We start from the raw sequence: 16,752 nt of genomic DNA, 5'->3' as shown, positions 1-16,752 counted from the left end.
TGCGGCTGCCGCACTGCGGCCGGCGCACCGCGCTGATCCGAAGGCAGAAGCCAGGTGCTTCTCCTGGTCTCCCGTGGGGTGCAGGGCCCAAGCACTTGGGCCATCCTCCACTGCACTCCCGGGCCATAGCAGAAAGCTGGCCTGGAAGAGGGGCAACTGGAATAGAATCCGGCGCCCCGACTGAGACTAGAACCCAGTGTGCCGGTGCCGCAAGGCAGAGGATTAGCCTGTTGAGCCACGGCGCTGGCCCCCATCTTTCAATTTACTCCCCATTGGCTGCAACAGCTGGGTTTGGGCCAGGCTGAAGCCAGGAGCCAGGAACTCCATCCTGGTCTCCCACATGGGTACAGGGGCCCAAGTACTTGGGCCTTATTCTGTTGTTTTCCTGCATTAGCAGGAAGTTGGATTGGAAGCAGAATAGCTTGGACCAAAACCAGCACTCTGATAGGGATGTTGGCAGTGCAAGCCATGGCTTAATCGTACCACACCACAGCACCAGCCCCAAAGACTTTTTTAAACATTTATTTGAAAGGTAGAGGCAGAGTGGGGGAAGCAAGGGAGAGAGGGAGGGAGAGAGAGACAGTGAATTATCTCCTAATTTACTTCCCAAATGCCTGCAACAGCCAGGGCTAGGCCATGCTGAAGTCAGAAGCCTGGAACTTGATCTGGGTCTCCCACATGGGTGACAGGGACCCAAGTACGTCTTCCTAGGCACATGAGCTGGAAGCTGGATTAGAAGTGGAGCAGCTAGGAATCAGCACTCTGATAAAGGGTGCCAGAGATCAAAACCACAGCTTAACTCTGTGACACAACACTAGCCCCCAGGATTAACTTCTTAATAGGTCCTATAAGCTTGACTTCTGCTGTCGGGTCATAGAACCTACTTAATAAGAATGTAGGATCTTAATGAAATTTTCAGTACACATTGACTTTATTCAGGGTTAAATAATGCTTTTTGTCTTTCTCTTTAGATCTGCAGGTGCATGTACAGCTGCAGCATTCCTGAAAGAATTCGTGACTCATCCCAAGTGGGCACATTTAGACATAGCAGGTGTAATGACCAACAAAGATGAGGTTCCCTACCTGCGGAAGGGCATGACTGGGAGGCCCACAAGGACTCTAATAGAGTTCTTACTTCGTTTCAGTCAAAATGATGCTTAGTGCAGATACTCAAAAGTTTACTTATTTTGTCTTAAATTGAACAACTGAGCTTCAAAATATTTTTGAATGAATGCATGAAATCTTTTAAAGGCAGTAAAAAAGAGTCTATATAAAAATGTAGAACAAAATGAAATTTGTATTGTTGATTTGTTCAAAAATTTATAAAGGTAAAGCTAATATCTTGCTTTGCAAAGATTTTTTAAGATTACTTTTTTTGAAAATTTTCTAATCACTGCAAAATGTATGTTTTTAATTGAGAAGGAAATTGTGTTTCAGATTTGTGATTCTAGGAGCATGAGCAGACTGGAAGTTGACTATGCAATTGTCAGAAACAATAAATGCAACTTTTTGTGCTCTCTGTTGTGGCTCTGGTACGTACTTACACAATACTACAGACTGAGTAACTTTGCTACAACATGCTGCTTGGGGATGCAACATCAACTAAGTAAATTGGGGCACAGGGATGCACGTATTTTCTCAATGCTCATCACTTTGGGACTCAGTGACTGAGCTTATCAGTTTGTATAACGATGGCCTGGCATGTGGCTTCCAAAATGAATCTGTCACAGAGTCACAGAATTAGCTATTGTGAACTTAACCACCTGCCAAGCACTGTTCCAAGAGCTTTCATGTATGACATCATTAAATTCTCATAGTAACTCATGGGGTAAGTACATTGTTATTCCATATGATAAATGAGGCACCAGAGAGGGTTAATGACATGTCAGTAATATCCCACGAGCAAGTAAGTGGCAGAGCAGAGGTGACTGCCACAGCAGGCATGGGTAACTGGTAGATCGTAACACTTTCCTTCAGTGCAGACACAGGAAGTGGAATTTATTTGAAGTACTGAAGTAAGATACAGGACCATACAAGTTCCTCTCAATGGGTAAACTGCTTGCTAACCTCCTGGGGCTACAACCAATCAACAGAATTCCTTTTGTGTAGATTTGGAATACAGATGCCTTCTCCCCCTCTACCCCCTTTTTTAATGACTTTATTTATTTGAAGGAGTAACAGGGAGAAACAGAGATCTTTCACCCACTGATTAACTTGGAAATGACCATAACAGCTATAACTGGGCTAGGCAAAAATGAGGAGTGGAGTCAGGAGCCAGGAACTCTATCTGGGTCTCCCACATGTGTAGCAGGGGCCCAGGCACTTGGGCCATCTTCCATTGCCTTCTCAGGAGCACTAACAGGAAGTTGAAAGTGGAACAGCCAGGACTTAAACGGGCACTCTGACATAGGAGGCTGGCATTCCAAGCAATGGATTAACCTGCTGCAACACAACACTGGACCCCCTCTTTTATATCAAGTGAATCAAATCTATGAATCGCAATTTTTTTTTAGGACTCTGAAGGCATTTGACAGGAAAAACTATGGTTTTCAATTATTTCTAACATTTAAAAGATTTGACATTTAAGAGGTTATTGTATATCTAAACTGGTTTATGGAAAGCATATGGCAATGGGCATGTATATTCATAGTATTAGAACATCAGTAGTAGTAATAAACGTTGCCTTGGGTATCTTCATTCAGAAGCTACTTCTTCAGAAAAGATGGAATCAGAAGATTTAAACTATCGGTTTATGAAGGAAACAAAACATTTCTTCTAGGTGATTCAGAAGGTCCAGGGCAGTGTTGACAGGTTTTCTTTCAAAGGCATTTTAAGTATAAAAGAATAGAACTCGTGTTCACTACAGTGTCGAGTTTAAAAGAAAGCATAGCCTCTGGTTTCATGTTCTTACCTAATCTGGTTGAGATGAAACAGTACTTGCTGCATGAACAACTACCTACCAGGTATTTTACAAACCCTTGTGGTCCTCAGAACCACACTTTATACCCTTATTTGTACTAACTAGGACTAAGTATGGCTGTGGAGAGCAACAAATCCAAAATGAAAGGAGCAGGGCAAGCAGAATATAATCACAGATGAATGTATTTTAAGGACTTTTGACTGAAGTCCCATATTTGCTGTACTCTTACCATCAACCAAAGTAAGCCATGGCTACAGCGCTGGATTTGGGGAATGCAGATTAGCTGCGTGCATTGTCACTCGATAGGAAGAGAGGAAAGGAGACAGTTGATGAGCATGAAAGCAGAACAGGGATTAGAATCCAGACCAATAACTATGAAGTCCAGCATCTGTGTGTTCCAACATACGGCCTTGAGCTCAAGAAACTCAAGAATATAATGCAGTCTGTAAGCCCTGACAATAAATGGATAATGCACATTTTAAGTGCTCTGAAGATGGGGACTATACCGCCTGCTTTTATTTCTGCTCATATATAGCTCATGATTCAAACCTTTGTTGGATGCCAATACTGGATGGATAGATGAAAGAGGAGACAGTGGGATGGAAGATGAACTTGATGAAATCTTGGAATGCTTGGCAGTTGGAGATTTTAGGATTACTGCAGAGGAAATCCAAAGATGCTATCCTACATTACAAAGAAATCTTATATTCTGGAGTAAAATACTGATTCAGCAACACTGCATGCCTACCAGTGTGCCAGACATTGTGGAAGGTGTTTGGGGATGGCAAAGTACATAAGATGTCCCTGCCCTTAAATAATTCAAAAGGTTGGGAGAAGAGTTTTAAAAACATGTTCTGTCACTTAGTGGTAGCTCAGACAGTACTGATCTGACCATTTCTTTAGGGTCCTTTTGCAGCTGGTCATACACACTCTACAGCCTGTACCTCTGCCACCTTTGAGGTGTGGGTTCCTCCGTTGTATCACAATCCTAGAAAAATGTTAGCCTAAACACTGTGTACAGAAAAGTCAATTCAACAAATTACCTTACGCATTTATTCCACTCTCAACCTATTATTCTGAGAAAAATCATGGAGTTTACTTGACTGCATTGCCCTCCAGTAACCATCCTTTCCCTCTATACTAGATCACTGCCTTGGTGGTCTCAAATTCTTTCTTTTTATCCACATGAATGGAGAATTTTTTAAAAATATAAGTCACATATGTCACTTCTTGTTCCACAAGTTAATCTATTCCAGGCACTTTAGACTCCTACATACATTATCTCATTCCTGGTAACCTTTCCAAAGCAGTGTTCTTCCATTTTATGAAGATTCAGGTTTTCAGCCAAATGAAAAGCTCTACTCTGGGATGAGTCCATGAGAAATTTCACTGACCAGGCCGGCGCTGCAGCTCACTAGGCTAATCCGCCTGTGGAGCCAATAACCCGGGTTCTAGTCCTGGTTGGGGTGCTGGGTTCTGCCCCGGTTGCTCCTCTTCCAATCCAGCTCTCTGCTGTGGCCAGGGAAGGCAGTGGAGGATAGCCCAAGTGCTTGGGCCCTGCACCCGTGTTGCAGTTGATTTAACAGTGTTGCAGTGGATTCGTTTCTGAGAGGAGGCATGTGGTGGGGGCAAGAGGCGCGGAGTCACCACACAGACTCCAGGAGTCAGGTGACAGCAGGCCTGAGGCGAGCAGCCTGCAGACTCTTTTATTTCAGTTGGTACAACATCTTATATAGCCAAGACCAGCCAGTCTGGTCAAGGGGCAATCTATGCCCTAACCAATCACAGCCTGTTGCCAGGCAGTTTCAAATCCATCCAATCACAGCCTGTTGCCAGGCAGGCTCTGTTGCCAGGTGGGTTTCAAAGCCACTCCTGAGTAACTGATGCTATCTTGCCAGTGGCCACCTTGGCATGGCCTTCTCATCCCACCACACACCCGCATGGGAGACCAGGAGGAAGCACCTGACTTCTGGCTTTGGATTGGTACAGTGCGCTGGCCGTAGTGGCCATTTGGGGAGTGAACCAATGGAAGGAAGACCTTTCTCTCTCTCTCTCTGTCTCTAACTCTGCCTGTCAAAAAAAAAAAAAAAAAAAAAAAAAAAAGAAAGAAATTTCACTGACCAACTCTTAAGTAACTTAAAAAGTACTTAGGTACACTGAAATAAAATGATGCTACTTTTCACACTCATATATTTGTGGGTTTTTTTTTTTTTTTGGGAAAATATCTACTTTTTTTAAAAAACTTATTTGAAAGGCAAAGTGACAGAGATGGAGAGACAGAGTGAACTTCCAATCTGCTGGTTCACTCCTCAAATGCCTGCAACTGCCGGGGCTGAAACAGGCCCATGCCAGGAGCCTGGAACTCCATCAGGTCTCCCACTTGGATGGCAGGGACCCAAGTACTTGGGCCATCTCCTGCTGCTTGCCCAGGCACATTAGTAGCAAGCTGGATTGGAAGCAAACAGCCAGGACTCAGCTTAACCCACTTTGCCAGAACACCAGCCCCAAAATTACAGTTTTAATACAAATATTAACATGTAAGTTTATTATTTTTAATGAATTGAACTCTTCCAGTTATATTAATAGGAAAATATTAGATATAGCCCACATAAACAAAAACTTGGGTGCTCAGTAATTCTTGGGAGTGCAAATGGGTCTTGAGACCTAAGCAGTTTGAGAACTGCTGGAGCAGACTAGCCCCTCCTGGAATTCTCTTTTGGTTCTTTCAATCACCATGTCCTGACGTGTCTATCAATGTCAGGTCATTTTGGATGATGGGGATACCGGTGAGACAGGTAGGCACTACAGAATGGCGCCTGCCTCCCAGTTGTTAATACTCTGTAGAGAAGAAATTAAAGTGGGAGCGAGGGTGTTAGACTGAGGCTGGGATCATGACTTTTTTGTGCCTAGCCTGATTGCTGAAAGGAAGGTCCTGTGGTTTCTCTGACTGCTGCGGCCTCGCTCGCTCCCCTGGCCCCGTGGGCCTCCTCCGGGTTTGCTTAATCTGCTAGGCGGGACCTTCTTCAAGCTCTCCTAGTTACATTTCCAGTGCAGTCACGCAGCGACCCCACTCAGCTCCACACCAAGTTTAACGGGGAGCTTGGCCTGCACAGTTCCTGCGACAACTAGCATTCGGTACACAGCAATCCTTCAGTAAGCGTGGCGTTTACTAACGGGTCAGCTGAGCCCGGCGAGAAGAAGTGACTCGGGCTAAGCCTGCAGGTTTGAGTCGGGGCCAGCGTCTTCGAACTCTGACGGGAGGGCTCGCTCCAAAGAGGTTATCAACTCTCCCCTCCACATAACTGTGTCGTTCAGTCAGAGCCTTCAACAAGAGGAAAAGCCTAGGGAGCTTCCAAAAAAAATCAAACACGCCCCTCAGCGCCCGCCCTGTCATGTGACCAGGCTCGTCTGTCACGTGACCCGTAGCCCGGCTCTCGCGCAGGCGCGGTGGGCTTTTCCGCGCCATTTCAAACATGGCGACTCCGCTGGGCGGCATGTTCTCCGGGCAGCCACCGGGGCCCCCGCCACCAGGGTCTGGACTCCCGGGCCAGGCTTCGCTTCTTCAGGCAGCGCCAGGAGCTCCGAGAAGTTCTAACAGTACCTTGGTGGACGAGTTGGAATCATCATTCGAGGTAAAATGAGACTTAGAAGTCTCTCCCCAGCCCTCCCCGCTTCCCTGCCACGTGAACTGCGCTTGCGCAAGTTCTCCCGCGCTGCCAGTGCCACTGAACAGTTGGGGAAACCGAGGCTCGGAGAACGTACGTCCCTTGCTTTAGGCGCCTCGTTGAGCGGTGGCGGACGCGTGTGAATTCGACGTTTCTGTGGAGAGACGTGGTCTCGAGGTTTGCTTGCCCTCCCGACCGGGGGACCCTTCCCGTGTCCCCGCGTGTTTACGGTTTCACCGCCTTAGCCTCTCCGCTGAAGTTCGCTCTTGGGGGGCGCTGGGGTTCTCTCAAGACTCGGTTTCAAAGCCTCATTTCCTGTGAGACTTTTCCTGTTTCCTCCGCCGTTTTCTGTGTGGACCGCTAGTGGCTCAGGGCACCTGCTTCTCTTTTCTATTTGGGTGCGACCCTTTGACGTCTGTGATGGTAGGGAATTGTTATGTATATAAGTGTTTATATATAGGCTCTTTGGTGGAAGGAGTTGAGGTCATTCACTCTTGATGTGGAAGGAAGCTTTGGTGGCCATCTAGTCCCATCCCCTCCTTTTATGGATGGAGAAACTGAGGTTCAGAGAGGGCAAGGAAACAGCCTCCCAAATTGGGTTTGTGGGAATGAGAATTAGCACGTAGGCCTCCTGGCTTTCCATGCAAAGGTTCTGTCCTAGGCAATTTCTAAAAAGCATACTTTTGTATTATACATTTTCTAAAACTGTCAATGGAAATCTGTTCAATAATAAATATATATGTGTGTGTATGTATATGTATGAGATATACGTGTGTGTGTGTTATATATATATATATATATATATATATATATATATATAGTTTTTAAGAGGGGAGAAGAAGGTACTAAATTCATGAGGTCAGATTTCAATCCCACTCTGTTTGGGGCCTAGCCACCTCTGAGGGTACCAGCCCAGCTTTGTGAGACAATTTGTGACTCAGTTGGCCCTCTGGATGGAAGGTTTTCTGTTAACCGTAGGTTTCATGAAGAAGGTACATGCTGCTCATATCCCATGTCCAATAGGAATTAACTCTCTTTTTTTAAAAAAGATTGATGGATGGATTGATTTGAAGGCAGAGGTAGAGGGAGAGATCTTCCATCCACTGGTTCACCCCCCCAATTGGCTGCAGTGGCCGGAGCTATGCCAGTCCGAAGTCAGGAGCCAGGAGCTTCCAGGTCTCCCATGTGGGTGCAGGGGCCCAAGCACTGGGGCCATCTTTTACTGCTTTCTCAGACCATAGCAGGGAGCTGGATTGGAAGTGGAGTAGCTGGGACTCAAACCGGTGCCCATACAGGATGCCAGCACTGCAGGCAGGGGCTTTACCTGCTACGCTGCAGCACTGGCCTCCGGGATTAACGGTCAAAGTAATACATAGAGTATACCATTTATTTTTCTGATTTGCTGAGCAATGACCAGTATTCCCCTAGTCTTCTCTGTAAATCAAGTGGTGAAACTGAAGGTAGAAGAATTTTTTGCACAGTTGATTGTGTGCACGGCACCAAAGCCAGGCTTGAGAGTGGAACATGAGCAGGAGGAGGGTGCCATTTAGAAAATGGAGACAGGGACAGCCTCTAAGGACGTGATATCATGTAAGCATTGAGAGATGGGGCTGGTGTTCAGCGAGCTAAAGGGATGGGTGGTCTGAGACCAGATGTGCCAGCAAAGATCAGCTGCTCTGTCTGCAACCATAGGCCCAGCTGGGACTTAGTTATCAAGCAGCTTTCTAAGCATGTGTACATCTAGTCACGTGTAAACCTGGAGGCCATCATCTCATGACTTCCATGAGAAGTTATTTCTGAAGTAAGATTTTTGATGTATTTAAATGACATTTTTTTATTTATTTATTTTTTATTTTTATTTTATTTTTTTTTTTATATAGGCTTGTTTTGCTTCTCTGGTGAGTCAGGACTATGTCAATGGCACCGATCAGGAAGAAATTCGAACTGGTAAGAATCTTTCAATAATCTTGCCTTCAGCAGGATCTTTTAGTTTGATCTTTTTTGTTTGTTTTGTTTTGTTTTGTTTTAAGATTTACTTTATTTAGTTAACACAGAGAGAGGTGATCCTCTGGATCACTCCTCAGATGGCCTGAATGGCTGAGGCTGGGCCAGTCCAAAACCAGGAGCCCGGAACTTCTTCTGGATCTCTCACGTGGGTGGCAGGGGCCCAAGCACATGGACCATCTTTCACTGCTTTCCTGGGTGCCTTAGCAGGGAGCTGGATTGCAAGTAGAGCAGCTAGGACTTGAATTGGCACCCATTTGGATACCTGGATTGTAGGTGGTGGCTTCACCTGTTATGCAACAACGTTGGCCCTTTGAAGGCTAATGTTAAACTTAATTTATACTGTCTTTCAGTCCTGCTTGTATTCTGAGAGAACATTTTCAGGGAATAAATCCTATGCAAGTACTTTCTTTAAACTGCTGGTTCTTTCTTTGTTTAGTTTATTAATTGATATCTTATGTCACGCATAATGAACCACTTACAATGAAATTTTCATGCAGGTACTAGATAAAAAGACCAATAGTGTGTGCTGCTTTAACACATGTACACACACACACACATTTTGTTTTTATTATTACATATGTGTCAGAGAACAGTATAAAAGTCTGCCCTGCTTCCTCCTTTGTCCCCAATTTCTGTCCCCAGAGGTAACCAGAACTGACTTCCTTGTTTTGTATTTAGAGTTCCCTTTTAACTAGAAATCACAGTGTTAACTGCTGAATCTCTGGATTGTCTCTCTTCAGAAAATCTGTGGTTTTCAGCTGTTGAGGTCTCATTTTCACCTGATAAAAGCTCCAGTTATCTGTTCATTGGTGGTGACCATCTGGGAATTTGGGAGTCATTACTGCTGCAGCCTAGATTAAAACCACAGATCACATCCATGAGAATGCACTCTTGTATTCTGACCTGTTATGAGGGAGGTTGTAGATGTGTCTTAAGTGTGTTTAGTGTGGTTTTTTTTTTTTTTTTTTTTTAATATTTTGGTCTTTTTTTTTTTAAGGTGTTGATCAGTGTATCCAGAAGTTTCTAGATATTGCAAGACAAACAGAATGTTTTTTCCTGCAAAAAAGATTGCAGTTGTCTGTTCAGAAGCCAGAGCAAGTTATCAAAGAGGTACAAACTCATTTCTTAACTATTTATTTATTTATTCGGAATTCAGAGTTAGAGGGAGAGACAGATCTTCATCCACTGATTCGCTCCCCTGGTGGCCACAAAGGCCAGGTCTGGGCCAGTCCGGAGCCAGGAGTTTCTTCCAGGGCTCTTGCATGTGTAGCAGGGATGCAAGCACTTGGGCCATCTTCCACTGTTTTTCCCAGGTCATTAGCAGGGAGCTGGATCAGAAGTAGAGCAGCTGGGGCATGAACTCATGCCCATGTGGGATGCCGGCATTACAGGCGGTAGCTTCACCTGCTACACCACAACACCGGCCCCTCTCCTTAACTTTTAGAAAGAGGAAACGTCGGGATTCTATTTATGCTTTAAATGAGATAGACTCTTGCTGTGAGTTTCAGCGGGGCTTTATAGAGGAGCATAAAATGTTGTCAGTGTCCATGACAGCCTGACCAGGGAGTAGGGAGTGAGAAGCATTCCTTCAAACAAGCAGCTCTGCTTATTAGTAGCTTTCATGGAAGATTTTTCTTAAAGGGGAAGTTCTGCATGAAGAAGTTAAAAAGCTATTAATGTAGGTGGTTTTGGACAGGAACCTGTGACCTTGGTCCCTAGTTGCCTTATCCAAAAGAAGGGTTCTGCTTGATTCTGTTAAACAAATGAAAAAGTAGAGAATTCTTAACGGAGGCTCCTTGAAACTCAGTATATCATTTATCTCGATTGTCTGAAACTAGGGCATTTGGAAGTGAGTTGAGTTTGCTGAACAGAACCTGCCCCTCAGGATGGAGGAATGGAGAATTGTCCTGCCCCAAAGGCCACTGGGCCCCAGGGAGAAATGCATTGAGATGATTGTCTTTTGCAGTTTTTGAAGTGACTGCTCCCATAAGCTGATCAGTTAATCTAAAAGGTGCATTTTATTCATGATACCAGCTGTTGAGGGACGAATGGTAAGAAGACCATTTTAGTCTGTTGTTTTGATTCATTTCCTGAAGTGCACCTTTGAATAGCAGTGCAGTGGGCTCTAGGGCAGATCATAGTCTGACCTAAGAGAGTGGCAGTAGGGATCCTGCTGGAACAATCAGCATCTTTAGCTTCTTATTTTAGATTCTCAGCAGTAGCCTTTGGACAGAGATCCTGGTTGGCAGGGCCAGGGTGAGAAGACGACTGGTGTCTTTTACCTGCCCATTGGTGCTTTTTGTATTTTGTGACTTGTGTAACTACTGAAAGAAAAGTCATTACAGATAACTCTGAGTAGGCAGATGGCTTCCACTGGAAGAATTGTGCTTTGAGTTAATTCAAGTAGTGGCACCAAGCAGAGTAATGGGCTCAGTATTGCTTAATGGATTCTCTTGGTTTTGGATTTACTTCTTACTGTTGTTAATTTACTGGGAACGACATCCATCTTTCCTGAATGTGCTCTGACTCCGTCATTTTGATCTGTAGGATGTCTCAGAACTGAGGAATGAACTGCAGCGGAAGGATGCGCTGGTGCAGAAGCACTTGACCAAGCTGAGGCACTGGCAGCAGGTGCTGGAGGACATCAACGTGCAGCACAAAAAGCCAGCCGAGATCCCCCAGGGCTCGCTGGCCTACCTGGAGCAGGCGTCTGCTAATATCCCTGCCCCTCTGAAGCAGACCTGAGGCAGCCTTGGACAGACAGTTCTGCCTCTTGGTCCACCTTTGGACTTGGCGTTGGGAAGCACTCTTTGCCAGAGAATGAAATGATTCTAGTTTTATGCTCCCAATTAAAACTTCCCCCTATTTTTATAAATTGTTAATTTCTTGCATACTTTATAAAAAGGCTGTAGCTTAAGAAAGTACTTTTCTTTTTGTCTTGTGCAAAGTTGAGACAGTGTGATGACACTGCAGACTCTAACGATGATTTTTTTTTTTTTGTATTTTTTGTATGACTTTTCATCCTCTTTACATTTGTTAGGTTAGTTTATGTGATCTGAGAAAAAGAATTACTGTAGTCTGAGAATCAGGGGAAAGGGATTTTGCTTAGGCCTTTTAGGATAATTTCTCCTCGGGCAATTTAGAAACATATCTAAATTGTGTTCAGACTTTGAACTACCTCAAGAAGAGGAATCTAATGCAGCCAAGTCTGCAATGCTTCCAGAGTGTTACAGAAGTTGGTATTTTGTAAATAGGTCAGAGAGGATTAAATACCCTAGGTTAGGGTTGTAATATTCCAGGGGTCCTTAAGTTCACTCTGGCTTTTATTTGGGGTGTGTTTGTGTTTAGTGTGGTGCTTACTTTCATTGGGAGAGGATGTAGCAGGAGCAATGAGATGCTGGGTTTTGACAAGTTCTGCAGAAGTCAATCCAATCAGTGGAGATAACGGCGGATCCTGTTTTTGCAGGGGAAGTAGCAGGGGTTAAAGCTTACTCTGATAGTCTTTGAGTTTTGTTTGCTGTGTTCGTGTTTTACTTTTTTTGGAGCAAAGACAGTTTCTAGAAAGCTTTTAGCTTGTGAATTTAATTTTAAGGGGATGGGATTTTGGACTGAGGGCTGGGCCCAGGGTGATCCTCAGCCTCTGAGCCTCCCCAAAGAGCTGTGGAGCCTCTGTGCTAGGGAGACATTTTCCCCTCTTGTTGAATGGGCTTTTTCTTTCCCTGATGTATATAATCTCTTAGTGGCTGTGTCCCTCCTCACAAAACAGTGTACTGCGCTGTCTTCTGGGCAGTTGATACTTGTGTGGCTGAGTCTTGGCTGTTTTGTTCTTCTTGGCCTTGAATGCTCACTGATGTTTCCCACCTGGCCTTGGGGCCCTTTCCTGCAGCCCAGGGCGCAGGACTTTGACCTCTTCCCTTGCCCTTGCCTGGTTCACCCTGGGAGGTTAGGGATTGAATCAGTGTCTGTGGGTCAATCCTTGAAGACCTGTTGGAGTTAGGTATTAGTCCCATGTATGATTTATCATTGACACATGATACTCACTACTTAGTTTTCTGGTGTGTGTGATGTTTAGCCCTTGGCCCTGATACCCAACTGAAGCCAGTGAATCCCTTCAGTTATAAACAAAGTTTTTACAAGTCATTTTTGCTTACACTCTAAGAGGGTTAACCTGGTCATCATCTCAAAGATAATTAGGAACTCCGATTGGCAGCTTTAAACTTCTTGATTAAAAACTTAAAGTATTAGTCTTTAGTAATAAAGGTGCTCCTCATGAAAAGATTTGAGAATGATGCTAGTTGGTGCTTAGTGAAAATACTTTGAACTAATGTATGTACCAGTTATTGCCACTTCTTTATTATATTGCCATTTCTGTATTGTATTGAAAAGTTTTCTTTTAAATAAATAGCAGTTTTTCCATGTCAGTTTGTAAACATCTTTTTCTTAAGGATATCCTGCTTGATGAGCACGGGAAGCATTCTGAGCTTCTGTCACAAAGTGTTTCAGTGGGAGCATTTACTGTAGCTGTTAGGACACTGCCTGGGGAAATGCCTGGGTTCAGGTCCTGGCTTCACGCCTTATTCCTGCTTTCTGGTTTTTTCTGCTTTGGGAGGCAGCAGGTGACAACTTGAATGGTTAGATCCCTGCTGCCCACTGGGAGACCTGGGTTGAGTTTTCTGCTCCTGGCTTCAGCCTAGTGCAACCCTTTCAAATAAAAATAAATGAATGCATGAATGAATAAATAAATGGTTTTACTGGCATCCTCTGGGGTCTCCCTTAACTTCCTGCTCACCTTGGATAAGCCTGTCCGCATCTTCAGAGCAGCTTTTTCCTTCCTTTCCTGTTCATTTGCTGAAGTTCCTGCCCTGCATAAAACCTATTTTTGTTCTGGGCTTCAGGCCAAGTGCATTCTCTAGGGCTTTCTCGCCTTAGGTGATTCCTGCTCTCTCATCATCCTTCTGCTGGATTGTACCCTGCAGCTTAGAAAAATCCTGTTCTTCCATCTTAATGCATTTCCCTTGATCTTGAGCTGCCATCTCCTTTCTCAGCGCCCTTGTCCCCCCCCCCCCCCCCCCCCCATTCACAATCTTCAACTCCTCTCCCCTTCTGGTTGCTCCAGTCCAGCAGGGGGGCTGGACCCAGGGCATTCCTTCCCTGCATGGGCCCCTGTAATGGGCAGTTGGCACTGGGGCTCCCATGTACCTGGCCAAAACCTCAGCTCTCCTGCCATCTGATGCTCGGCGCCGCTCTCGTCCAGCAAGAAACCGACACCGGGCGTCTCGTAGAAGAGCTCTTTATTACTCAGGGCGCGGGAGATCAGACCTCGATCTCTGGCGGGCAGGAACTACTCGCACATCCGGTGGTCGGGGCATATATACGCAGTACACGTCACGAATCATATGATTACAAGGCTGTGTCAGGATAGGACAGCTCAGGGGTAGCGCGGGAAACTTTGCCGGGGAAGAAGAACCCGGAAGCAGGAAATGAGCGCCATCTTAGCGCTGCGGTTCCTCGGGTTTGGTCCCCTACATCTCCCTCCTTTTTATTTTCCGCAAATCAGCCTCCGACGGCCGTGGCGGCCGGGATATCAGCGACCGGACAGAGAGCAGAGGTGCATGCCCAGTGTGCCGGTGGGCATATTGTGATACACCAAAGGTTCGGCCGCAACCCTTGGCCTCACTTTTGCCCTTAGTTTCCCTTTTTCTGGGACGGGTTGGGACCACCCCCGTATGCACATGCATATACTCTCCCGAGGCCCCCGGAACCTCCGGGTGAACGCTCGCTGCGGTATCCTTGATCTCGCATGCCTCGGTCTTTTACTCCCGGTCGGAGGACGGGGTTATGCCCAATTGGGGAGAAGACTAGGGACCAAACAATACGAGGAAGGCGGGAGTACAATGCGTCAGGAGGGGCGGGCTAGTCTTCGGTGGGGGCACGGTCATAGGTCATTCTGGCGAGCTTGGTCCTGAGGACCTCCACCATCAGAGACATATATGGGTGCCCCCACTCCCCAACAGACGACAGAAGGGCTGGAGTGGGCGGGGCAAGGGGCCTGAACAAAAGGTCCCGAATCGAGAAAGACAGGCCGCAATGCCGGTGAAGGCAACAGCGACGCAGTAAAATAAGTGCGGTTTTGATAGGTGCATGTAGAGAATGACTTGTAACAAGAACTACGTACGGACGCGAGAAAGGAGGAGGAGCATGGGCATGGCGGTGGGGGACCACTCGAGGGATGGGGGCGAGGCTTGGGAATGGCCACGCAACCCCAGGATACCTTATAAACGGTTTTGTCCCCACAGTCAGTCGAGCTCAAGGGGTGTATGCCTCGTAGGCTGTCTGCAGAGACTGGGCAGCTACAGGGATTATTGCGGTACTGCAAGTAGGCCTGTTGTCGGTGGGCAGGGGCATCTAAGCCTGCATGAGAGCTAGGGAGGAGGATAAGACCCAGAAAAAGAAGGGCGACGGCCGGTTTACGGCCCAACATCCTCAGGAGGTGGGTTGAGGTTTATTAGCCTCGGGGGAGGTATCACCCGTTGATGACGAGGGTGGCTCCTCCGGCGGTCGGTCTTGTGGCGAGGGTGTTGGTTCTTCTGTCGGTGGATCCGCTTTCCTCACCAATCGCTCCGGGACCCAAAGGGGTTCTCTTCCCGTCTCCTGTGGGAAAACACAAACTGCGCCTCGGTTCCAGCATAGTACTGGGTCCGGGCCGTGCCATAATCCCGTAAGGATATCTTTCCAGCGGACAAATCCTCGTGCAGGGGGTTCCTTTATCATGTGTCTTTCAGCGGGGGGCATAGACTGATCCGTCAAATTTAAAAAATTTAAGGTAAATAATGCGAGGGAGAGGCGCATGCGGGGTGTCTTGCCCGCTGCAATTCCCTCCTTCTGCTTAGAAAGGAAAGCCTTGAGCGTTCTGTGCGCTCTTTCGATAATACCCTGACCTTGGGGGTTGTAGGGGATTCCGGTCTTATGTTGGACTTGCATGCGTGAGCAAAATTGTTGGAATGAAGTGGAAGTATAGGCAGGTCCGTTGTCGGTCTTTATAATTTTGGGTTTGCCCCATGCCGCCCAAGCCGCAAGACAATGGCCGATGACATGGGAGACACGCTCGCCGGTCTCCAGAGAGGCATAAATAATTTGGGAGCACGTGTCGACAGACACGTGGACATATTTTATCTTTCCAAACTCTGGAATATGAGTGACGTCCATTTGCCACACATGTCCTGGCAGGAGTCCTCGGGGGTTAACTCCTAAAGATGGGACAGCGGTTAAGGTAGGACAAGCTGCGCAACGACGAACAATATCACGAGCGATTGCACGGGGGAGGTTAAATTTGGCGGCAAGTGTTTTGGCATTGACATGAAATTCCGAATGAAAGTAGGTGGCTTGTTGTTCAGGGGAGGCTAAGTGGAATATCCACACCGGGCGTGTGGCCAGATCTGCCATGGAATTGCCCAATGCCATAGGCCCCGGCAGGGAAGAATGGGCCCTTATGTGGGTAATGTGAAAGGCAGCGGGCCGATTCCAAATGGCTTGCTGGAGGGTGAGGAAAACATTACTCACAGGGGATGATGTACTAACACTGCCCACGGTTTCTAATATGGAAACCGCATTCACCACATAGTGGGAATCGGAAACAATGTTTACAGGCTCCGGGAAATCTAAAAGTACCTGATTAACTATGAGGAGCTCAGTTATTTGGGGAGAGTCAGTCGCAAACTGAAAGGCTTTCGGCTTGCTTCCGGTAGCAACATAAGCACCGACTCCGGTATTGGAACCGTCGGTGTACACCACTACGGCTTCGGGGAGCGGTTTGGAGGATGTAATTTTGGGGAAAATTACGGGGTGAGACTGTATGAAGGTTAACAGAGGGTCGCGAGGGGTTCTGTTGGTAATTGTAGCGGAAACTGAGCAGGCCAGGATTGACCAAGAATCAGTGCAAGCAGTGAGAACACGCACCTGCTCTGCAGAATATGGCACAACAATAGTAGATGGCTCGCGACCAAAATGCTGGATAGCCTTCTGGTTTGCCATAAGCGCAACGTCCGCCACCATGGAGGGATAATGGGCGAGGGATCTAGTGGGTGACACCGAGGGGTGGATCCAAAGAAGGGGGCCGTCTTGCCAGAGAACGCCCGTGGGCTGTTTGGGCGTGGAGAGGAC

General features: G+C 46.5%; 2 protein-coding genes across 2 annotated transcripts in view; both read left to right on the top strand.

The window, feature by feature from the left end:
• Positions 1–1,519, top strand: part of LAP3 (leucine aminopeptidase 3) — a 28,343-nt gene extending 26,824 nt beyond the window's left edge. Inside the window, exon 13 of the mRNA XM_062213252.1 lies at positions 972–1,519. Within this exon, the coding sequence (XP_062069236.1) occupies positions 972–1,161 (190 nt within the window). The 3' untranslated portion in view covers positions 1,162–1,519. The remainder of the gene's footprint in view (positions 1–971) is intronic.
• A 4,859-nt stretch (positions 1,520–6,378) lies between these two features.
• MED28 (mediator complex subunit 28) lies at positions 6,379–13,008 on the top strand. The gene is made up of 4 exons (XM_062213434.1): positions 6,379–6,552; positions 8,466–8,532; positions 9,590–9,702; positions 11,140–13,008. The coding sequence occupies exons 1-4, from the start codon at positions 6,394–6,396 to the stop codon at positions 11,335–11,337; spliced, it is 537 nt and encodes a 178-aa protein (XP_062069418.1). The 5' UTR covers positions 6,379–6,393; the 3' UTR covers positions 11,338–13,008.
• Positions 13,009–16,752: the final 3,744 nt, after the last annotated feature.

This window comes from Lepus europaeus, chromosome 16 (assembly GCF_033115175.1).
Source record: "Lepus europaeus isolate LE1 chromosome 16, mLepTim1.pri, whole genome shotgun sequence".
In the NCBI taxonomy this organism is placed as follows: Eukaryota; Metazoa; Chordata; class Mammalia; order Lagomorpha; family Leporidae; genus Lepus; species Lepus europaeus.
This window is presented reverse-complemented; position numbering and strand designations above follow the sequence as displayed.

What these genes read in the sequence shown, in the direction of transcription:
- MED28 (XM_062213434.1), top strand. Translation starts at nt 6,394, where the DNA reads ATGGCGACTCCGCTGGGCGGCATGTTCTCCGGGCAGCCACCGGGGCCC. An exon ending in AGTTGGAATCATCATTCGAG is followed by an intron (nt 6,553 to 8,465) that starts GTAAAATGAGAC and finishes TTTTTTATATAG; the next exon opens with GCTTGTTTTGCTTCTCTGGT. An exon ending in TCAGGAAGAAATTCGAACTG is followed by an intron (nt 8,533 to 9,589) that starts GTAAGAATCTTT and finishes TTTTTTTTTAAG; the next exon opens with GTGTTGATCAGTGTATCCAG.